Source organism: Oncorhynchus clarkii, chromosome 25 (genome assembly GCF_045791955.1).
Source record: "Oncorhynchus clarkii lewisi isolate Uvic-CL-2024 chromosome 25, UVic_Ocla_1.0, whole genome shotgun sequence".
Taxonomy (NCBI): Eukaryota; Metazoa; Chordata; class Actinopteri; order Salmoniformes; family Salmonidae; genus Oncorhynchus; species Oncorhynchus clarkii.
The window spans coordinates 26,090,251-26,114,416 of NC_092171.1; the positions used below are offsets into that span (position 1 = coordinate 26,090,251).

Here is a 24,166-nt window from a genome sequence, read left to right on the forward strand (position 1 = left end):
TGATGCAGCCACCATCATGCTTCACCGTAGGGATGGTGCCAGGTTTCTTCCAGATGTGACGCATGGCATTCAGGCCAAAAAGTTCAATCTTGGTTTCACTAGACCAGAGAATCTTGTTTCTTATGGTCTGAGAGTCTTCAGGTGCATTTTGGCAAACTCCAAGCAGGCTGCCGTGCCTTTTACTGAGAAGTGACTTCTGTCTGGCCACTATACCATAAAGGCCTGATTGGTGGAGTGCTACAGAGATAGTTGTCCTTCTGTAAGGTTTTCCCATCTCCACAGTGGAACTCTGGAGCTCTGTCAGAGTGACCATCGGGTTCTTGGTCACCTCCCTCGCCAAGACCCTTCTCCCTCGATTGCTCAGTTTGGCCGGGCAGAAGGCCACTGTGTTCTTGGGGACCCTCAATGCTGCAGACATTTTTTGCTACCTTTTCCCAGATCTGTGTCTCGTCACAGTCCTATCTCGGAGCTCTACTGAAAATTCCTTCAACCTCATGGCATGGTTTTTACTCTGACATGCACTGTCAACTATGGGACCTTATAAAGACCGGTGTATGCCTTTCCAAATCGTATCCATTCAATTGAATTTACCACAGGTGGAAACATCTCAAGGATGGTCTTTGGAAGCAGGATGCATCTGAGGTTAGTTTTTGAGTCTCATATCAAAGGGTTTGAATACCTATGTAAATAAGGGTATTCTGTTTTTTTTTTTTTTTTTTGCTTAAGAAGGGAAAGTGTCTGAATACTTTCCGAATGCACTGTATATGTCCATTCAGAAAGTTTCTTAAATTAGCCTGTCTGGACTCAATCTCTTTTAATAATAATCAAATGCTCCTCTCATAATTTTGTCTTGTAAAAGGCCTGTTATCAGTAGCTTAGGCTACATAATTTATCTCAATACGGCATCCTCTCTTTGAAGAATTACCACAGCAGCAGGGTTTGTGACGTAATGTGACTATTTCGGGAAAAGTAAAAAACCCTTCGGACTTCGTTTTGAGTAGTTTTGTGCGAAACAGGAAAGAAAACCAGCTGCAGAGGATAAGTTCATTAGAGTTACCAGCCTCAGATGTTGCAGCGCAAATAAATGCTTAACAGAGTTCAAGTAACAGACACGTCTCAACATCAACTGTTCTGAGGAGACTGCGTGAATCAGGCCTTCGTGGTCGAATTACTGCAATGAAAACACTACTAAAGGTCACCAATAAGAAGAAGATACTTTATTGAGCCAAGAAACACGAGCAATGGACATTAGACCGGTGGAAATCTGTCCTTTTGGTCTGATGAGTCCAAATTTGAGATTTTTGGTTCCAATTGCCCTGTCATTGTGGGACGCAGAGTAGGTGAACGGATGATCTCCGCAGGTGTGGTTCCCACCTTGAGGCATGGAGGAGGTGGTGTGGGGGGGGATTTGCTGATGACACTGTGATTTATTTAGAATTCAAGGTACATTCAACCAGCATGGCTACCACAGCATTCTGCAGTGATACGACATCCAATCTGTTATGCGCTTAGTGGGACTATAATTTGTTTTTCAACAGGACAATGACCCAACACACCTCCAGGCTGTGTAAGGGCTATTTGACCAAGAACGAGAGTGATGGAGTGCTGCATCAGATGACCTGACCTCCACAACCACCCGACCTCAACCCAATTGAGATGGTTTGGGATGAGTTGGATCACGGAGTGAAGGAAAAGCAGAAAACAAATGCTCAGCATATGTGGGAACTCCTTCAAGGCTGCTGGACAAGCATTCCAGGTGAAGCTGGTTGAGATAATGCCAAGAGTGTGCAAATCTGTCATCAAGGCAAAGGGTGGCGGCTTTGAAGAGTCTTCCTTTCCTGTGGCAGTACTCATGAGAGCCAGTTTCATCACAGCGCTTGATGTTTTTTGCGATTGCACTTTTGCATACCACCGCTACCTTGTCACAACACAACTGATTGGCTCAAGCGCATTAAGAAGGAAAGAAATTCCACAAATGTACATTTTAATCAGGCACACCTGTTATTTGAAGTGCATTCCAGGTGACTACCTCATGAAGCTGGTTGAGAGACTGCCAAGCTGTCTTCAAGGCAAAGGGTGGCTATTTTGAAGAATCTCAAATATAAAATATATTTTGATTTGTTTATCACTTTCTTTGGTTACTATATGATTCTATATGTGTTATTTTATAGTTTTGTTGTCTTCACTATTATACTCAAATGTAGAAAATAGTAAAAATAATGAAAAACCCTTGAATGAGTTGGTGTCCAAACTTTTGACTGGTATTTCATGTGTTGCCACCCTAGAGTCATGCACTGCTCGTAAAGCAAATGTAGAACTTTTATTATTCAAAAACATCAAATACCGTTAATAATGTGGGAAATATGTCACCCAGCCCATAACGCCCAGCCTAATGACATGTAGCCGAAGAATCGTATAAAACTTTACAAACCTCCCACTCAGGGAGTCACACAAACCTAAAGCACCTCACACTCACTCTGAGGGCCTCATACACACCACACACACTCATCTGTCACAATGGAGAGCAAGCATGTTCGCAATGTACTATGCACCAACTCAGCCTGTGACACATTCCACACAGAGGGGGTCGTGGGATGAGATCACCATCAACCTACGCCTTACACACACAGTCACACACACATACACTGTCACACAGGAAGTGGCTGTTTGGCTTTCCTCCTCTGCGCAGGGAAGGTATCTGTAAATAGGAGCGGGCTGCGTGATTGTGTGGTGCATGCTGACATCATTGGAGAGAAGAGATGGGCAGACTGCTCAGGAGAGGGGAATATGGGATGAGGGATGTAGGAAGTCAAACTAAAAAGATAGAGGAAAAAGGGAATGAAGGACAGAACTTATTGGTGCGCTGAGCTTCTAGTCATATATTCCTATGCTCTCGTCCTGAAACTGTGAAGCCCTTGCGTCTCTTTATTCATATTAAACAATTAGATTGATGACCATTTCCTTTGACAATAATTAATAGGTGACTCTTAAGTATCGTGGATAAGTGGCTCGTGCCTGCTAAGACACTTCGATTATAACTGTCTATTCTGAGCCTGGGCCACCGTGCTATATAGAGCATGATTCTGGTGATGTCACCCACCCCAGGGGCTTGTTAAAGCGGGAGGTCCAAACCACCATTTTACTAGAGAGACAATGGGAACAAGGGAAGGAGATGGAGAGGAGGAAAAAAAGATCGCCAGTCAAACTGTAAGAAATGGAGGGTGACAAAATAGAGACTGAAAAAGAGAAAGTGAGGGAGAGATTGAGAGAGATGAGGTGGTGACTGCAATGTTTGGGGGGGGATCTGCCTATAAGCGCAATGATGCGGCACAGAGTGTACTGATGAGTCAGCTGGCTCCTGATATTGCCACCAATGGGACTTCTCGCTCTGTTCTCTCGCTCAGTCCTCTCTCTGTTTTCGCTCTCTCTCTCTCTCTCTCTCTCTCTCTCCTGTTCTCTCTCTGTGTTTTCGGCTCTCTCTGTTTTCTCGCGCGCTCTGTTCTCAATTAAATTCAAAGGGCTTTATTGACATTGGAAACGTATGTTTACATTGCCAAAGCAAGTAAAATGGATAATAAACAAAAGTGAAATAAACAATATAAAATTAACAGTAAACATTACACTCAACGTCCCAAAGGAATATCCTCCCGGACGAGCTAAACTACTTCTATGCTCGCTTGGAGGCAAGTAACACTGAAACATGCATGAGAGCACCAGCTGTTCCGGAAGACTGTATGATCACGCTCTCCGCAGCCGATGTGAGTAAGACCTTTAAACAGGTCAACATTCACAAGGCCGCAGGGCCAGACGGATTACCAGGACGTGTACTGCGAGCATGCGCTTACCAACTGGCAAGTGTCTTCACTGACATTTTTAACCTCTCCCTGTCCGAGTCTGTAATACCAACATGTTTCAAGCAGACCACCATATTGCCTGTGCCCAAGAACACTAAAGTAACCTGCCTAACTGACTGCTGACCTGTAGCACTCACGTCTGTAGCCATGAAGTGCTTTGAAAGGCTGGTGTTGGCTCACATCAACACCATCATCCCAGAAACCCTAGACCCACTCCAAATTGCATATTGCCCCAACAGATCCACAGAGGATGCAGTCTCTATTGCACTCCACACTGCCCTTTCCCACCTGGACAAAAGGAACACCTATGTGAGAATGCTATTCATTGACTACAGTTCAACACCATAGCGCCCTTAAAGCTCATCAATAAGCTAAAGACACGGGGACTAAACACCTCCCTCTGCAACTGGATCCTGGACTTCCTGACAGGCCACCCCCAGGTGGTAAGAGTAGGCAACAACACATCCGCCACACTGATCCTCAATACAGGGGCCCCTCAGGGGTGCGTGCTCAGCCCCCTCCTGTACTCCCTGTTCACTCATGACTGCATGGCCAGGCACGACTCCAACACCATCATTAAATTTGTCAATGACACACCAGTGGTAGGCCTGATTACCGACAGCAACGAGACAGCCTACAGGTAGGAGGTTGTGTGGTGCCAGGACAACAACCTCTCCCTCCACGTGATCAAGACAAAGGAGATGATTGTGGACTACAGGAAAATGGGGACAGAGCACGCTGCTGTGGAGCAGGTTGAGAGCTTCAAGTTACTTGGTGTCCACATCACCAACAAACTAACATGGTCCTAGCGCACCATGACAGTCGTGAAGCGGGCACAACAAAACCTATACACCCTCAGGAGACCGAAAAGGTCCTCAGATCCTCAAAAGTTTCTACAGCTGCACCATCGAGAGCATCCTGGCTGGTTGCATCACTGCCTGGTATGGCAACTGCTCGGCCTCCGACCGCAAGGCACTGCAGAGGGTAGTGCGAACGGCCCAGTACATCACTGGGGCCAAGCTTCCTGCCATCCAGGACCTCTACACCAGGCGGTGTCAGAGGAAGGCCCTAAAAATTGTCAGACTCCAGCCACCCTGGTCAGACTTCTCTCTGCTACCACACAGCAAGCAGTACCGTAGCGCCAAGTCTAGGTCCAAGAGGCTTCTAAACAGCTTCAACCCCCAAGCCATAAGACTCTTGAACATCTAGTCAAATGCTACCCTGACTATTTGCATTGCCCCCCCCCCCCCCCTCCCTTCTCCACCCTCCCATCTCCACACCAATGCCACTCTCTGTCGTCATCTATGCATAGTCACTTTTTCTTTTTTTTGCATAGTCACCGGTGCCCCCGCACATTGACTCTATACCGGCACCCCCCTGTATATATATTTTTTTACTGCTGCTTTTTAATTGCTTGATACTTTTATCTCTTATTCTTATCTGTATTTTTTGAAACTCTACTGTTGGTTAGGGGCTCGTAAGTAAGAATTTACTGTTGTATTCAGCGCTTGTGACTAATAAAATTTGATTTGATTTTGAATATTTTTATTTGATTTATTTCACCTTCATTTAACCAGGTAGGCCAGTTGAAAACATGTTCTTATTTACAACTGTGACCTGTCCAAGATAAAGCAAAGCAGTGTGACACAAACAACAACACAGAGTTACACATGGGATAAACAAACGTACAGTCAATAACACAATAGAAAATTACATATACTTTGTGTGCAAATGTAGTAAGATTAGGGAGGTAAGGCAATAAATTGGCCATAGTGGCAAAATAATTACATTTAAACACTGGAGAAATAGATGTGCGGAAGATGAATGTGCAAGTAGAAATACTGGGGTGCAAAGGAGCAAGTAATAAATAACAATATGGGGATGAGGTAGTTGGGTGGGCAATTTACAGATGGGCTGTGTACAGGTACAATGATCGGTAAGCTGCTCTGACAGCTGATGCTTAAATTTAGTGAAGGAGATGAGTCTCCAACTTCAGTCATTGGCAGCAGAGAACTGGAAAGAAAGGCGACCAACGGAGCAGTTGGCTTTGGGGATGACCAGAGAAATATACCTGCTTGAGCGCGTGCTACGGGTTGGTGCTGGTATGGTGACCATTGAGCTGAGATAAGATGGGGCTTTACATAGTAAAGACTTGTAGATGACCTGGAGACAGTGGTTTTGGCGACAAATATGAAGCGAGGTCCAGCCAATGAGAATGGGTAGTATATGGGGCATTGGTGACAAAACGCATGGCACTGTGACGATGTCAAATGTCATAATGGTTATATACAGTGTTGTAACGATGTGCAAATAGTTAAAGTACAAAAAGGGATAGTAAATATTAAATAAATAATAATTTCACTTATAATTCCCTGTATCACAATTCCAGTGGGTCAGAAGTTTACATACACTAAGTTGACTGTGCCTTTAAACAGCTTGGACAATTCCAGCAAATTATGTCATAGCTTTAGAAGCTTCTGTTAGGCTAATTGACATCATTTGAGTCAATCGGAGGTGTACCTGTGGATGTATTTCAAGGCCTACCTTCAAACGCAGTGCCTCTTTGCTTGACATCATGGGAAAATCAAAAGAAATCAGCCAAGACCTCAGAAAAAAAATGTAGACCTCCACAAGTCTGGTTCATCCTTGGGAGCGATTTCCAAACACCTGAAGGTACCACGTTCATCTGTACAAGCAATAGTACACAAGTATAAACACCATGGGACCACGCAGCCGTCATAACCTTCAGGAAGGAGACGTGTTCTGTCTCTTAAAGATGAACGTACTTTGGTTTGAATTGTGCAAATCAATCCCAGAACAACAGCAAAGGACCTTGTGAAGATGCTGGAGGAAACCGGTACAAAAGGATCTATATCCACAGTAAAACGAGTCCTATATTGACATATCCTGAAAGGCCGCTCAGCAAGGAAGAAGCCACTGTTCCAAAATCGCCTGCACATGGGGACAAAGATCGTACTTTTTGGAGAAATGTCCTCTGGTCTGATGAAACAAAAATAGAATGTTTGGTCATAATGACCATCGTTATGTTTGGAGGAAAACCGGGGAGGCTTGTAAGCTGAAGAACACCCATCCCAACCGTGAGGCACGATGGTGGCAGCATCATGTTGTGGGGGTGCTTTGCTGCAGGAGTGACTAGTGCACTTCACAAAATAGATGCCATCATGAGGCAGGAGAACTATGTGGATATATTGAAGCAACATCTCATGACATCATTCAGGAAGTTGAAGCTTGGTCGCAAATGGTTCTTCCAAATGGACAATGACCCCAAGCATACTTCCAAAGTTGTGGCAAAATGGCTTAAGGACAACAAAGTCAAGGTATTGGAGTGGCCATCACAAAGCCCTAACTCAATCCTATAGAAAATTTGTGGGCAGAACTGAAAATACATGTGCGAGCAAGGAGGCCTACAAACCTGACTCAGTTACGCCAGCTCTGTCAGGAGGAATGGCACAATAAGTTGGGTGAATTTTGGCCAAGGCTACCTGAAATGTTTGACCCAAGTTAAACAATTTAAAGGCAATGCTACCAAATACTAATTGAGTGTATGTAAACTTCTGACCCACTGGGAATGTGATGAATGAAATAAAATCAGAAATAAATAATTCTCTCTACTATTCTTCTGACATTTCACATTCTTAAAATAAAGTGGGGATCCTAACTGACCTAAGATGGAATTTTTACTACGATAAAATGTCAGGAATTGTGGAAAAACTGATTTGAAATATATCTGGCTAAGATTCCAACTTCAGCTGTTTGTGAGTTTATCAAAATGTGGATTTGTTTTTTTGAATTCTTTGTGGGTTTTGTGTAATCTGATGGAAATATGTGTCTCTAATACATTTGGCAGGAGGTTAAGAAGTGCAGCTCAGTTTCCACCTTATTTTGTGGGCAGTGTGCACATAGCCTGTCTTCTCTTGAGAGCCAGGTCTGCCCACAGTGGCCTTTCTCAATAGCAAGGCTATGCTCACTGAGTCTGAACATAGTCAGATTTCCTTAATTTTGGGTCAGTCAGTGTTCAGGTATTCTGCCACTGTGTAATCTCTGTTTTAGGGCCAAATAGCATTCTAGTATACTCAGTTTCTTTGTTAATTCTTTCCAATGTGTCAAGTAATTAACTTTTTGTTTTCTCATGATTTGTTTGGGTCTAATTGTGTTGCTGTCCTGAGGCTCTTTGGGGTCTGTTTGTGTTTCTGAACAGAGCCCCAGGTTCATCTCTTTGTAGGTGATGGATTCGTTATGGATGGCTTTGGGAATCACTTCCTTTTAGGTGGTTATAGAATTCAACGTCTCTTTTCTGGATTTGGATAATTAGCGGGTATCGGCCTAGTTCTGCTCTGCATGCATTATTTGGTGTTTTACGTTGTAGACAGAGCATATTTTTTGAAGAATTCTTCATGCCGTCTCAATTTGTTGTTTGTCCCATGAATTCTTGGACCCTAGACCTCAACCATAACGGGCAATGAGTTCTATAACTGATTCAAGTGTTTTTATCCAGATCCTAATTCGTATGTCGGTTTTGTATGTTCCTTTTGATGGCAAAGAAGGCCCTTCTAGCCTTGTCTCAGATTGTTCACAGCTTTGTGGATGTTACCTGTGGCGCTGATGTTTAGGCCAAGGTATATATCGTTTTTTCTGTGGTCTATGGCAACGGTGTCTAGATACATTTTGTATTTGTGGTCCTGGCAACTGGACCTTTTTTGGAACACCATTATTTCTGTTACTGAGATTTACTGTCAGGGCCCAGGTCTGACGGAATCTGTGCAGAAGATCTAGGTGCTGCTGTCGGTCCTCCTTGGGTGGGGACAGAAGCACCAGATCATCAGCCAACAGACGTTTGACTTCACATTTTAGTAAGGTGAGGCTGGGTGTTGCAGACTGTTCTAGTGTCCTCGCCAATTCGTTGATATATATGTTGAAGAGGTTGGGGCTTAAGCTGCATCCCTGTTTCACCCCACGGCCCTTTGGAAAGAAATGTGTATTTATTGCCAATTTTTAACCACACACTTGTTTGTGTACATGGATTTTATAATGCCGTGTGTTTTTCCCCCAACACCACTTTCCATCAATTTGTATAGCAGACCCTCCTGCCAACTTGAGTCAAAAGCTTTTTGGAAATCAACAGAGCATGAGACCACTTCACCTTTGTTTTGGTTTGTTTGTCAATTAGGGTGAGTACATGGTCTGTCGTACAGTAATTTGGTAAAAAGCCATTTTGACATTTTCCCTGTACATTGTTTTCAGTACATCTGCTTTTATTGATAATGCAGAGGATTTTCCCAAGGTTGCTGTTGACGCATGTCCCACGTTAGTTATTGAGGTCAAATTTGTCTTCCACTTTTGTGGATTGGGGTGATCAGTTCTTGGTTCCAAATATTAGGGAAGATGCCAGAGCTAAGGATGATGTGAAAGAGTAACTCTAGCCAATTGGAATTTGTGGTCTGTATATTTTATCATTTCATTCAGGATACCATCAACACCATAGGCCTTTTTGGCATGGAGGGTTTGTATTTTGTCTGGTAGTAAATTCAATGTAATTGGAGAATCCAGTGGGTTCTGGTTGTCTTTAAGTTGATTCTAAGACTAGTATTTGATTATGTACAGTACCAGTCAAATGTTTGGACACACCTAATCAAAGGTTTTTCTTAATTTCGTACTATTTTCTACATTGTAGAATAACAGTGAAGACATCAAAACTATGAAATAACACATAGTACTACGATGAAACTGGTAGTAACCAAAAAAAGTTTTAAACAAATCTAAATATATTTTATATTCTTGAAAGTAGGCCTTGATGAGAGCTTTGCACATGCTTGGCATTCTCTCAACCAGCTTCACTTGGAATACTTTTCATACAGGCTTGAAGGAGTTCTCATATATGCTGAGCACTTGTTGGCTGCTTTTGCTTCACTCTGCGGTCCAACTCATCCCAAACCATCTCAATTGGGTTGAGTTCTGGTGATTGTGGAGGCCAGGTCATCTAATGCAGCATTGCATCACTCTCTTTCTTGGTCAAATAGTCCTTACACAGCGTGGAGGTGTGTTGGGTCATTGTCCTGTTGAAAAACAAGTGACAGTCCCATTAGCGCAAAACAGATGGGATGGCATATCGCTGCAAAATGCTGTGGTAGCCATGCTGGTTAAGTGTGCCTTGAATTCTAAATAAATCACAGACCGTGTCACCAGTAAAGCACCCCCACACCATCACACCTCCTCCTCCATGCTTCACGGTGGGAACTACACATGCAGAGATCATCTGTTCACCTGATCTCACAAAGACACGGCGGTTGGAACCGAAAATCTCAAATTTGGACTCATCAGGCCAAAGGACAGATTTCCACCCGTCTAATGTCCATTGCTCGTGTTTCTTGGCCCAAGCAAGTCTCGTCTTCTTATTGGTATCCTTTAGTATTGGTGTCTTTGCAGCAATTCGACCATGAAGGCCTGATTCACAGTCTCCTCTGAACAGTTGATGTTGATGTGTCTGTTACTCACATTTATTGGGGCTAAAATCTGATGTGCCGTTAACTCTAATGAACGTATCCTCTGCAGCAGAGGTAACTCTGGGTCTTCCTTTCCTGTGGTGGTCCTCATGAGAGCCAGTTTCATTGTAGTGCTTGATGGTTTTTGCGACTGCACTTGAAGAAACTTTCAAAGTTCTTGACATTTTTCGGATTGACTGACGTTCATGTCTTAACGTAATAGTCTCTTTGCTTATTTGAGCTGTTCTTGCCATAATATGGACGTGGTCTTTTACAGAATAGGGCGATCTTCTGTATACCACCCCTACCTTGTCATGAACACAACTGATTGGCTCAAATGCATTAAGAAGGAAATAAATTATTTCCACTGTTCTCTCTCTCGCTTTCTCTCTGTTCACTCTCTGACCTCTCTGCTCTTCCCCTCTTTCTAACCTCTGTTCTCGTTCTCTCCATCTCTGTTCTCGCTCTCAGTGGTCTCTGTCTTCTCTACCCTCCTTTTTCTTTCCGTTCTCGCTCTCCCCTCTCGCTCTCCGCTCTCTCGCTGTTCTCTCTGTTTTCTCTGTTCAGACTCTCTGTTCACTCTCTTTGTTCACACACACACACTCTCTCTGTTCACACTCTCTGTTTGCACTTTCTCTCTCTGTTCACTCTCTCTGTTCACACTGCTCTCCCCCTCTCTGTTTTCTTACTCTCCACTCTCTGTTCTCGCTCTGTTCTCTCGCACTGTTCTCTTACTCTCCACTCTCTGTTCTCACTCTGTTCTCTCTCACGCTGTTCTCTTTGTGTTCTTTCTCTCTCCCTAGCTTGCGCTCTCTCGGTTCTTTCTTGCTCTCTATATTCTCACTCAGTTCTCTCTTTCCGTTCTCGCTCTCCCCTCTCGCTCTCCCCTCTTGCTGTCTCTGTGTGTTCGCTCACTCTCTCTGTTTTCTCTGTTCACTCCGGTATTTCTCACTCTCTATATTCCCACTCAGTTCTCTCTTTCCGTTCTCTCTGTTCTCTTTCCGTTCTCGCTCTCCCCTCTCTCGCTGTCTCTGTGTGTTCGCTCACTATCTCTGTTTTCTCTCTCTGCTCTCTCTGTTCTCTCTGTTCACACTCTCTGCTCTCTCTGTTCACACTCTTTGCTCTCCACACTCTCTGCTCTCTGTTTACACTCTGCTCTCCACACTCTCTGCTCTCTGTTCATACACTACTCTTTCTGTTCACACTCTGCTCTTTCTGTTAGCTCTCTCTGTTCACACTCTGCTCTCTGTTCACACTCTGCTCTCTCTGTTCACACTCTGCTCTCTCTGTTCACACTCTGCTCTCTCTGTTCACACTCTGCTCTCTCTGTTCACACTCTGCTCTCTCTGTTCACACTCTGCTCTCTCTGTTCACACTCTGCTCTCTCTGTTCACACTCTGCTCTCTCTGTTCACACTCTCTGCTCTCTCTGTTCACACTCTCTGCTCTCTCTGTTCACACTCTCTGCTCTCTCTGTTCACACTCTCTGCTCTCTCTGTTCACACTCTCTGCTCTCTCTGTTCACACTCTCTGCTCTCTCTTCACACTCTCTGCTCTCTCTTCACGCTCTCTGCTCTCTCTGTTCACACTCTGCTCTCTCCGTTCACTCTCTCTGCTCTCTCTGTTCACTCTCTCTGTTCACCCTCTCTGCTCTCTCTGTCCACACTCTGCGTCCACACTCCTCTCTCTGCTCACACTACTCTCTCTGTTCACTCTACTCTCTCTGTTTACACTCTGCTCTTTCTGTTCACACTCTCTGTTCTCTCTCTGCTCTGTGCGCTCTCTGCTCTGTGCGCTCTCTGCTCTGTGCGCTCTCTGCTCGGTTCTCTCTCTGCTCGGTTCTCTCTACTCTGTGCGCTCTCTGCTCGGTTCTCTCTGCTCTCTCGCTCTCTGCTCTGTGTGCTCTCTTAGTCTCTGTTTTCTCTCTGTTCTTCCTCTCTCTGCTTACTCTCCTCTCTCTGTTCACACTGTTCTCTCTCGCTCTCTGTTCTCTCTCTGCTCTCTCTGACCCCCCCCTTCTCTCTCTGTTCTCTTTCCCCCTCTCACTCATTTTCTGTGTTTTGTCAAAGAGCACAGCTTTAATTGGCTGCTGAATTACCAGCTCTCAGATTATAACAGCTCTCTCTAAGCTCTCTGACTCTCTCTAATATGGCATTTCTTTCTCCACTGCTAGATTTAACCTAACCTTCTTAGATGTACTTATTTATTTGTGTCGCCTGCCCAATAGGCTACTTTTGTATTGGATTGATTAAGAAAGATTGAACCAACTAATTTCCTTCAGGATTTTATAGACTTGTTCTTAACACATAAATTAATAAAGATAAGAGATTGTACAAACTAAGATGACTCTGCCCCAGTTATTCTATATGCATGGGAAGTCGTTTTTGTACTTAGTTTATTGCTTTGCTTTTATTGCATTGCTGCTTGGTAGATTATCAAATGGATAACTGAATGAATGTATGTGGCATTTATGTCTGCTGTTTGGTGTCTGCTTGTCCTCTGCTCTCACACAGAGAAACAGTCCAGTCCTCTTGATAACATCTCAGAGTGGAATCAGTCCTCCCTCTGTCACAAAAGCCAGAGTGCAACTACAAACTCCCCAATCTGTTAAGACTCACTCTGAATTCAATTCATCTTCTCTCTCCTTCTATCTCTTTACCAATCCCCCTCTCGCCACACCTCTGTCTCCTACATACATAGGTTCTTAATTTGATCCCCCTGTTGCACGATAACTTAGTGTATTTGTGGTTTAAAAAGGCTTCTACAGTTTGTAATTTCCACTTTTAAATTTGACTTGATTTTCCCTTACTAAAAATGTACTGCTACAAAATTGTTCACACACAATTCACATTTCCTGTTGCTGCGTGATTATTTTCCTGCTGTAGGAGACTGGCTCAAATGAAGATCCTACATCTGAATGTTCTTTCTCCCTCGCTCTCTCTGGTCTCTACTCTGGTCTCTATTCTGGTCTCTCTCTGGTCTCTCTCTGGTCTCTCTCTGGTCTCTACTCTGGTCTCTACTCTGGTCTCTACTCTGGTCTCTCTCTGGTCTCTACTCTGGTCTCTTCTCTGGTCTCTTCTCTGGTCTCTACTCTGGTCTCCACTCTCCATCTTTCTGTGGATCCACCTCTCTATTTCCCTGACTTGAATGAATGCGGTGTTGAGTGGCATCCTTCCTCAACGACGATACTTCCTCTTCTCCCAGGCAAGCCGCTCACCTTACCCACTCCGGCTCCGTTCAGTCTCGTCTCCCACAATCAGCCCCAGAGGCGGACACCTCCTCCCGCCTCTCTCTCCCTCCCTCCTTTCCTCCACAGGCTCTGTGTAAATACAAGGGTTTAACCCTTACTCCTCTCTTTCTCTGGGTGAGCGAAACACTCCTGTCTGTCTACACACCTGCATTTCCAGCTAATAGGCCTATTTGTAATAGATGTTTTGGTGCACTACTCATGCGATCCGTCACACACCAGATATATCACCAACCCACACATTCAGCTGCCACGTATGCACTCTTATCAAACATAGACAAAGGTGTACACGGTGACAATGATTTGTATACTGACCGTCAGGATGCCATTGGGGCTTGAGTCTCTTTGACTGTTGTTTTGTGTTACGAGTCTCTTATGTTATTTTTGCACAGGGACAATTAAATGTTATTGCCAATCTTTTTTTATTTACTAATACTGCCGTTTTGTTATAAAGGTGACAGTATAGCACAGATTACCATGTCGTAGACAACACCCTAGTAACGGTTTCAAACATGAACGTCTAACAGAATGCACAAGTTGCCACACAACGTCGTCCCTTCCCGCCCTCATTCAACCCAACGTGCGCGCGCACCCTCTCACTCACCCAGCCCTCGTCGTCGTGCACGTTCTCCCAAAGCCAAAGCCTTAAAGACTAATGGCCATATCTAATTTCATTGAATCTGCCTAGAGGAAGGGCTGGAGGAAGGGCTGGAGGAAGGGCTGGAGGAAGGGCTGGAGGAAGGGCTGGAGGGAGGGCTGGAGGGAGGGCTGGAGGGAGGGCTGGAGGGAGGGCTGGAGGAAGGGCTGGAGGAAGGGCTGGAGGCCACCCAACAGTCTTGATTAATAATATCTCTCTCTCTTTCACACTTAGTTTCTGTGCCTGGCTCCAAAACTGTTCTTACCCTCCAGCTGTATCATTTGTAAAATAAAACCACACTATATTGTAATCTGTTTTACAAATGAAGAGGGGAGGAAAAAGGGTTATTTGGTTGGATTTGGAGTGTTTCAATTTATCCAGGGTTGGGGCTTTTAATTTTTCTCAACACGCTACGTGTTGTAATTAAACGGGACACATTTAAACAGCTTAGGGTGATGAGGAAGATGGCAATTATACAACACATTTTCCAAAAAGTAGTAGCATTAGTCACGTAAACACAGAAATAAACAAATGGCACATTGGATTCCTAATTTTAAAAATAATGATGTCTGTTCCTCAAAGGCTCTCTCAGACAGGGGTAAATAGCAAAGTTTCCATTTAGGGATTTTACACTCCTATACCATGTTGGATTTCTACTTTCTACGGCTTTGCTTTTGTGAGAGACTGATTTTGGGGTTTTCTAGCTGCTTCTGGAGAAATCTAGACTAGATTCTGTGCTGTGTGGTTCTGTATCATATTATTCTGCATTAAGGTAATGGGACCAACGTTTTACCATCTGGCCAGGTAGCCTAGTGGTTAAGATCGTTGGGCAAGTATGTTCCCTTGAGCAATGCCCTTAACACTAATTGCTCCTGTAAGTCTCTCTGGATAAGAGCGTCTGGTAAATGACTCAAATGTCAGTGTAGAAAAATGTGAACTTCAAGTCACTAGCAGATGTCTCTCTCTCGCTGTTCAGGTTGTTCTGGAGTGTATTCTAAAGAAGGACCTGGTCTACAACAAGGTCAACCCCATATTTCACCATTGGAGGATCAACGACAAGAAGTTTGGCCTGACCTTCCAGAGTCCTGCAGACGCCAGGGCCTTTGATAGAGGGATCCGCAGGGCCATCGAGGACATCAACCAAGGTGGGTTAGGAAGGACCCCTGAGCTTCAGTCCACCTCAGTACAGTCTCACCTCACAGAACATATGCTTTTGTAGACTCCTTGCCTCTGACATTATGCCTGTGTTCATAGTAATTTGTGTGTTGGTTTCTGTGTGTGTGTGTGTCGTTCTATGTCTGTGACATGTAATGGTTGGCCTGTTCTCCTGGTGGTAGATGTGTAGTGTTGATTTGCTGATGACTTCCCCTGCTCCCGGCTCACTCACCTATGATTGGCTCTCCTATCTTATCTGTGCCAGCTGTCTAGGACATAAGGGCACCACTTCCTGTACAGACTGACAAGCCCGTGCCCAGACAGTCGAGTTAGAGGATAGGTCTACAAGCTGAGGGACACCTTTAGGTCAGGATAGGGGTCGTCTGGAATTTGGAGTTCAGGCTTTAAGGTACAGATGTAGGATAACTATTTTGTTGAGAATTTTCCTGCACCGCAGGTAATGCAGATGAGCTTTGTGATTTACATAAATACACTGAAACAGTAATATCAACATTATTGCACTTTTCATGTAGCTTAATTTTAGTCAGCTAATTGCCTTACTACAGGTCAAGCAACATTATCCACTAAATGTTACAATCCTGTTGCTGCAGGAATATTTTTCTGGGGAATAGGCTAGGTGGAGTTTGGGCTAGGTTAACCTGTTTGGAGATAAGCTGGGCTCTGCTAGGTTAACCTGTTTGGATATGAGCTGAAGCTAGGTTAACCTGTTTGGAGATAAGCTGGGCTCTGCTAGGTTAACCTGTTTGGAGATGAGCTGAAGCTAGGTTAACCTGCTTGGAGATGAGCTGAAGCTAGGTTAACCTGCTTGGAGATGAGCTGAAGCTAGGTTAACCTGTTTGGAGATGAGCTGGGCTCTGCTAGATTAACCTGTTTGGAGATGAGCTGAAGCTAGGTTAACCTGTTTGGAGAGGAGCTGAAGCTAGGTTAACCTGTTTGGAGATGAGCTGAAGCTAGGTTAACCTGTTTGGAGATGAGCTGAAGCTAGGTTAACTTGTTTGGAGATGAGCTGAAGCTAGGTTAACCTGTTTGGAGATGAGCTGGGCTCTGTTAGGTTAACCTGGTTGGAGATGAGCTGAAGCTAGGTTAACCTGGTTGGAGATAAGCTGGGCTCTGCTAGGTTAACCTGTTTGGAGATGAGCTGAAGCTAGGTTAACCTGTTTGGAGATGAGCTGAAGCTAGGTTAACCTGTTTGGAGAAGAGCTGAAGCTAGGCTAACCCGTTTGGAAATGGGCTGAAGCTAGGCTAACCTGGTTGGAGATGGGCTGAAGCTAGGTTAACCTGGTTGGAGATGAGCTGAAGCTAGGCTAACCTGGTTGGAGATGGGCTGAAGCTAGGCTAACCTGGTTGGAGATGGGCTGAAGCTAGGCTAACCTGGTTGGAGATGGGCTGAAGCTAGGCTAACCTGGTTGGAGATAAAATGGGCTCTGCTAGGTTAACCTGGTTGGAGATGAGCTGAAGCTAGGTGAACCTGGTTGGAGATGAGCTGAAGCTAGGTTAACCTGGTTGGAGATGAGCTGAAGCTAGGTTAACCTGTTTGGAGATGGGCTGAAGCTAGGTTAACCTGGTTGGAGATAAGCTGGGCTCTGCTAGGTTAACCTGTTTGGAGATGAGCTGAAGCTAGGTTAACCTGTTTGGAGATGAGCTGAAGCTAGGTTAACCTGGTTGGAGATGGGCTGAAGCTAGGTTAACCTGGTTGGAGATGAGCTGAAGCTAGGTTAACCTGGTTGGAGATGGGCTGAGGCTAGTCTACGTTAACCTGGTTGGAGATGTGCTGAAGTTGATACAACAGCTTGGGGCTCTGTTACGCATTTCCAGCAGAGGTAGTGCCAGAGGTAGCAAAGTCATCCAATTAGCAGGAGACCCGCCAGCTCAGCAATCTGCCATCCAGCCTCCTGCCCTGCGTTACTCAAGACTAGAACCTAGCCTGGGCTCTACTGTATCTCATCCAGCCTCCTGCCCTGTGTTACTCAAGACTAGAACCTAGCCTGGGCTCTACTGTATCTCCTCCGGTCCTCTGCCCTGTAGACCTGTGTTTCTTAAGACTAGAACCTAGCCTGGGCTCTACTGTATCTCATCCGGGCCATGGCCCTGTAGACATGTGTTACTTAAAACTAGTACCTGGCCTGGGCTCTACTGTATCTCCTCCGGTCCTCGGCCCTGTAGACCTGTGGAGGAAACTGATGGGGTCTAACAACATGACAATTGTTTAAATTAATAAAGCACAATGGACTACACCAAAGAATCTTATAACTCTAGCTATGGATATTTTAGGTACGGATGATCAATACAAGCATATTAGCAGAATTAGCACACAGGCCTATGGGAAAGGGAAGAAAAGGTGATATCTAGTCAGTTGCAGACCTGAATGCATTGAACTGAAATCTGTCTTCCAAATTGAACCCAACCCAATAATCAGAGGTGCGAGGGCTACCTTAATCGACATCATCATCAGTGCCCAGGGAGCATTTGTTGTTGGTGGTTAACTGCCTTGCTCTCGGCAGATTTTTCCACCTTGCTGGCTAGGGGAGTCGAACCAGCGACCATTTCGGTTACTCTACCAACTCTCTTAACTGCTAGGCTACCTGTCTTTGGTCTTGTTGTCATTCATGGGTTTATAATAAGACTTCTGCTTAGCTCTCAGTGCCTGTTCTACTCCTCTCCTCTCTGTATCCTCTGATCTGTTCTAGCTGTTTTCCGCCAGTGTTGTGTAATACCTCTTCTCCACACAGGCAGGTTCCTTTTGTATTCCTGTTGCATCGCTCTGCTGCCGGACTGCAGTGTGTGTGTGTTCTTCTTAGTGTGTGTTTGAGTGTGTGGTGTGTCAGCCTTGCGGTCCTCTGTTGCCATGGGAACAGTGGACACATGGCCCAGGCAGCTCCGTGACCCAGCACTGGCAGAGTCGTCTCTGTCTCAACGTGCTATAGACAGACAGACGGCCTGGGTCTCACCATAGCAGACTGACAGACAGGAAGATGGATACCCACACGCTGTTCAATGCTCCAACAATATTCTTCGGTCTTCTCTAAACTAACGGAGAGAGACACAGACGGACGTAAAAAACGGAGGCCTGGTTTCTCCTGCTGCCTGCCTGGCTCGTTTTAAATGAGGTCTTAGTGATCCTAATTAAGTGAACTAGGAGTCTTAAAAGAGCCTCTTGATGCCTCCGGTACAAACAGTTTCCTCTTCGTCCGTCCCAGTGGAAATTAGCTAATATCTGTTTTCTACACTACTGCCAACATTTAACTTTGGACTAATTTACTTTCCCCAAGATTTCAGGATAAGCTTGTTTTAGACATGTTGCTAAGAGTCGGGTACGAGTTCAACAGTACGATTTGACTTAGTATTCTTATCAGTACTTACTTGACATTAGGTGTCAGTGAATGCAACATTCATGGCTTTTTAGCCTCGACTCTACAAGTAGAGTCGATTTCATTAGGCCACGTGTCCCACTAACACAAACGCTTTCATTTACTTTTTAGCTGTTCTCGGGTGAATGGAAGTCTTTGCCAACCATACCTCCCTTAATGGCTTCTCTCTTTCCTCGATCACCAGTGACGTACTTGTGGGGAAGTCATTTTTAGGGACTTGGTGACTTGTGGACATACTGTGTGTTATGAGAACTCTTTCTGTCTCTCTCTGTAGCTCACCTGTATCTGTGTAGCTGGAAGTCTTATTGAATATCTAATTTTATTATATCTTCTCTTTTCCAGGCTGTCCTGCGTTTGATGACTCGGACTCTCTTGAAGATGGATTACAGGTGAGTCCAAAGACTGGGGTCCTCATATTCTCCATGTAATTGTGTCTCTATTTGCTAGCACTGAGGTTTGCTGTAGGACTAACTCCACTTCTCACAAGTCTAGTGTGTGTTTGAGTTCTCTTGCTGGTGCTTGAATCCAGGAAGCATGGAAGAGGGAAATCTGTACTGCTTCAGGCCCTTCTGTCTTCTACTCTGTCAGTTGTCTTTAGGATTTGAGTCTGTTTGAACAGCCAGGGCCTTACCTTACCTTCCTTTGCTGGGGAGTTGTCGAGTGTGCCCACGGCTTAGGTGTGTGCATCTGTCATCTGGTCAAAACTGATACCTGGGGGAACCCAATTGTGTAAAAATAATTGCGTGGATTATCGGAATCCACTTGTATTTACTCATGTTCCTCGTCTGTTAATAGATTGAGCTGTGCTCAGGCGTATTGTTGGTAAGCTGATAAAGGAGTTGGTTATCACTTTGTCCTCTTCAGTCTGAGCTTTCACAAGCTACAGGTGCGGTTAGAAAGGTTTTCTCAATCTGAACAAGAGGGAGTACAGGTATATGACTACACACCCAAGTTGATTTTGTGGTGTAGAAACAACACACTTCAAGTAGAAAACCCCATCAGATTTGTGACACGATGGTACAATGTGTGGTATTTATACCGTGGATTGATGGCAGCATTCGTGCAAAACTGAAAGCGCGAACCACTGCTTTTAACCAGGGCAAGGTGACCGGAAACATGACCGAATACAAAGAGTGTAGCTATTCCCTCCGCAAGGCAATCAAACAAGCTAAGCTTCAGCATAGAGACAAAGTAGAGTCGCAATTCAACGGCTCAGACACGAGACGTATGTGGCAGGGTCTACAGACAATCACAGATTACAAAAAGAAAACCAGCCCCGTCGCGGACCAGGATGTCTCCCAGACAGACTAAACAACTTCTTTGCTCGATTAGAGGACAATACAGTGCCACTGACACGCCCGCTACCAAAACCTGTGGACTCTCCTTCACTGCAGCCGACGTGAGTAAAACATTTAAACTTGTTAACCCTCGCAAGGCTGCAGGCCCAGACGGCATCCCCAGCCGCGTCCTCAGAGCATGCGCAGACCAGCTGGCTGGTGTGTTTACGGACATATTCAATCAATCCATATCCCAGTCTGCTTTTCCCACATGCTTCAAGAGGTCCACCATTGTTCCTGTTCCCAAGAAAGCTAAGGTAACTGAGCTAAACGACTTGCACTCACTTCCGTCATCATGAAGTGCTTTGAGAGACTAGTCCACAACCATATCACCTCCACCCTACCTGACACCCTAGACCCACTCCAATTTGCTTACCGCCCCAATAGGTCCACAGACGATGCAATCGTAACCACACTGCACACTGCCCTAACCCATCTGGAAAAGAGGAATACCTATGTGAGAATGCTGTTCATCAAATACAGCTCAGCAGTTAACACCATAGTACCCTCCAAACTCATCATCAACCCTGGGTATCGACCCCGCCCTGTGCAACTGGGTACTAGACTTCCTGACGGGCCGCCCCCAGGTGGTGAGGGTAGGTAACAACATCTCCACCCCGCTGATCCTCAACACTGGGGCCCCACAAGGGTGTGTTCTGAGCCCTCTCCTGTACTCCCTGTTCACCCACGACTGCGTGGCCATGCACGCCTCCAACTCAATCATCAAGTTTGCAGACGACACTACAGTGGTAGGCTTGATTACCAACGACGACGAGACGGCCTACAGGGAGGTGGTGAGGGCCCTCGGAGTGTGGTGTCAGGAAAACAACCTCGCACTCAACATCAACAAAACAAAGGAGATGATCGTGGACTTCAGGAAACAGCAGAGGGAGCACCCCCCTATCCACATCGACGGGACAGTAGTGGAGAGGGTAGTAAGTTTTATGTTCCTCGGTGTACACATCACAGACAAACTGAATTGGTCCACCCACACAGACAGTGTGGTGAAGAAGGCGCAACCTCAGGAGGCTGAAGAAATTTGGCTTGTCACCAAAAGCACCAACTTCTACAGATGCACAATCGAGAGCATCCTGTCGGGCTGTATCACCGCCTGGTACGGCAACTGCTCCGCCCACAACCGTAAGGCTCTCCAGAGGGTAGTGAGGTCTGCACAACGCATCACCTGCGGCAAACTCCCTGCCCTCCAGGACACCTACCCCACCCGATGTCACAGGAAGGCCATAAAGATCATCAAGGACAACAACGACCCGAGCCACTGCCTGTTCACCCCGCTATCATCCAGAAGGCGAGGTCAATACAGGTGCATCAAACCTGGGACCGAGAGACTGAAAAACAGCTTCTATCTCAAGGCCATCAGACTGTCAAACAGCCAACACTAACATTGAGTGGCTGCTGCCAACATACTGACTCAACTCCAGCCACTTTAATAATGGAAAAATGTATTTAAAAATGTATCACTAGCCACTTTAAACAATGCCACTTAATATAATGTTTACATACCCTACATTACTCATCTCATATGTATATACTGTACTCAATACCATCTACTGCATCTTGCCATCTTTATGTAATACATGTATCACTAGCCACTTTAAACAATGCCACTTTTTTATATGTTTACATACCTTACATTACTCATCTCATATGTATATACTGAACTCTATACCATCTACTGCATCTTGACGATGCCGTTCTGTATCATCACTCATTCATATATTTGTATGTAGATATTCTTCATCCCTTTACACTTGTGCGTATAAGGTAGTAGTTGTGAAATTGTTAGGTTAGATTTCTCGTTGGTTATTACTGCATTGTCGGAACTGGAAGCACAAGCATTTCGCTACACTCACATTAACATCTGCTAACCATGTGTATGTGACAAATAAAATTTGATTTGATATTTGCTAAGTATACATGGCAAACTGAACCCCTTTAAAGAAAGTCCTTGTTTCAGAAGACCTGCCAAGCCAATCATTTAGTAGCTCCTGCTGCTCTTTAGTTCTCAGTATTTGTGAGTTTTGTGTCCATCAGTGACCCCGGTGGCTGGGCTGCAGTCACCTTTGACCCCTCAGTATCTGACCTCATTCACTGAGTGGAGTAGAGAAGGTCAGAGGGCGTGAGAGGGAGGGGGAATCTGTTCATGTGGAGAGCAGCATTGTTGCTAAGCAGCAGAAGAGCAGGCGGTGGGAGGAAAGGGGGGGTTCAGTGAGTGAGCAACTGAGGGTGTCGCCATGGTAATTTGGCATCCGAGTGTTGCGGTCTGTGACCTGAGCTACACGGACGAGAAACCGTGAGGCTAGTCACTCTAACACCAAGCCACCCAGCTAGAGAGAGATAACAAACGCTCCACTTAAATGCCACCACACAATGTGTGCCATTAGCCTGCACCTCTTCATAATTTAACACGTTCCAGCCTTGGCTGCATCACATAATATGACTCCAATGATGAGAACTGTGTACACAGACAAAACATTTGTTCAGAGTTTTTTGTTCAGTTTCATTTATTCATCAAAGGTCTGACATTAATTGATTTAGCTGAAAGTGACCTTGTGCTGTAGCCCAGCCGAGAGCCATGAGACGAGTCACTTTGACATGGGCTGGAGGGTACTCTGGAGCCTCGTTTGGGCCTGTATTGGATTTAGCCTAGTCTTTCTCTACATAAGCTGGACTGGCCTAGTGACATGTCTGCCAAGTAGTGTTTTGGGAGGGATGTCTGGTTTTCCCCTTATAATCTGAAGCTCTGAGCCCATGCAGACATCAATGGCCAGCCAGGTTTCTTGGTTTCTGGAACCTCTTAACCTGCTGTGTGTGTAGCGTGTAGGACCCTCTTATCAGCCCACATCCTGCCCAGCAGGGTTCAGCACCCCCACCAAAACGCCACAGTCTTCCTCTCACCCCGACACCGCACACCCCACAGCCAGTCACACACATGCATAATCACACAGTCGACACATACATACAAACTCAAAGGCTGACATACTGCACAAATTGCATACACCCCCACCCTTCTTGCAGAACCCTGTTTAAGTGCAACATTTGACAGGTGTTTGAGAACGCAAAACCACATCTGTTTTGTACTGCACAATATCTGCTGAGGGGGATGGGTGAGCCTTTCCATCTTAAATAGATATAGGACTTGTAGAAATGTAGTGTTTGGTGCGATTTGAACTCAACCAAGTATTTGAGAGGAGGTGGGGTGCCATAGTCCTGGAGAGATTAAACAAGTAAACCCCAAATGTGGGTCAAATGGCACCTGGCATGTTCTAGTCTGGTTGTTTGGTTGAGGAGAAAGCGTACGGGAGAGAAGCCCCAGTAGAATCCTTGTAGAGCAGGGCTGAGCAGCATTACGAGGTTGCATTCTAAGGATGAGTCATCATCCGTAACACTGAAGAACTCATACACAATCCCACTCTCTACCCTCCTCCTCTCCCTCTCTAACACACATCTGAATTCCTTTTTCTTGGGATGCTTCACAATGAAATGATGTGAACATGCAGATGCTTGGACCTGGGAGTCTTTGAGTCACTGATACAATGCACAAACAGCAGGCCAGCCCCTTCGCCTGTGTGTGCCTGGGAGGGTGGAACCGCGTGGAGCTCGTATGTTGGTCCTGAGCCAGGTCACCCCCCACCATCTCCACATCTCTGGGGTCAGATCGGAACCAGATTGGCACCCACGCATGCCTTTTGAATGGAGGGGCTCAGCACAGCGCTTTAAAAGGAAGCCCAAGTCTGGTTCCAATTTCATCCCCCTAACCCCCTCTCTCGCTCTTTCTCTCTCTCTCTCTCACACACACACACACACACACACACACACACACACACACACACACACACACACACACACACACACACACACAGCTGTCATCTGGCATTTTAAATTCTGGCCTGCATTTCTCCAGCTGGAGTTGGTTTATGACATTCCCTCAGCAGATTTGTTGGCTGTGCTCTCTCTCTCTCTCTCACACACATGCACACACACTCACGTATGCATATGCTCACATACACACACTTTTTTATTTTTCCCT

The 24,166-nt window shown here is 45.3% G+C and overlaps 1 protein-coding gene across 1 annotated transcript in view; it reads left to right on the forward strand.

Annotated features, from left to right (window-relative positions):
- LOC139384161 (sprouty-related, EVH1 domain-containing protein 1-like) overlaps positions 1–24,166 on the forward strand; it is an 88,334-nt gene that overhangs the window by 51,705 nt on the left and 12,463 nt on the right. Inside the window, exons 3-4 of the mRNA XM_071128858.1 lie at positions 15,214–15,382; positions 19,124–19,170. Coding sequence (XP_070984959.1) covers positions 15,214–15,382; positions 19,124–19,170 — 216 coding nt within the window. The remainder of the gene's footprint in view (positions 1–15,213; positions 15,383–19,123; positions 19,171–24,166) is intronic.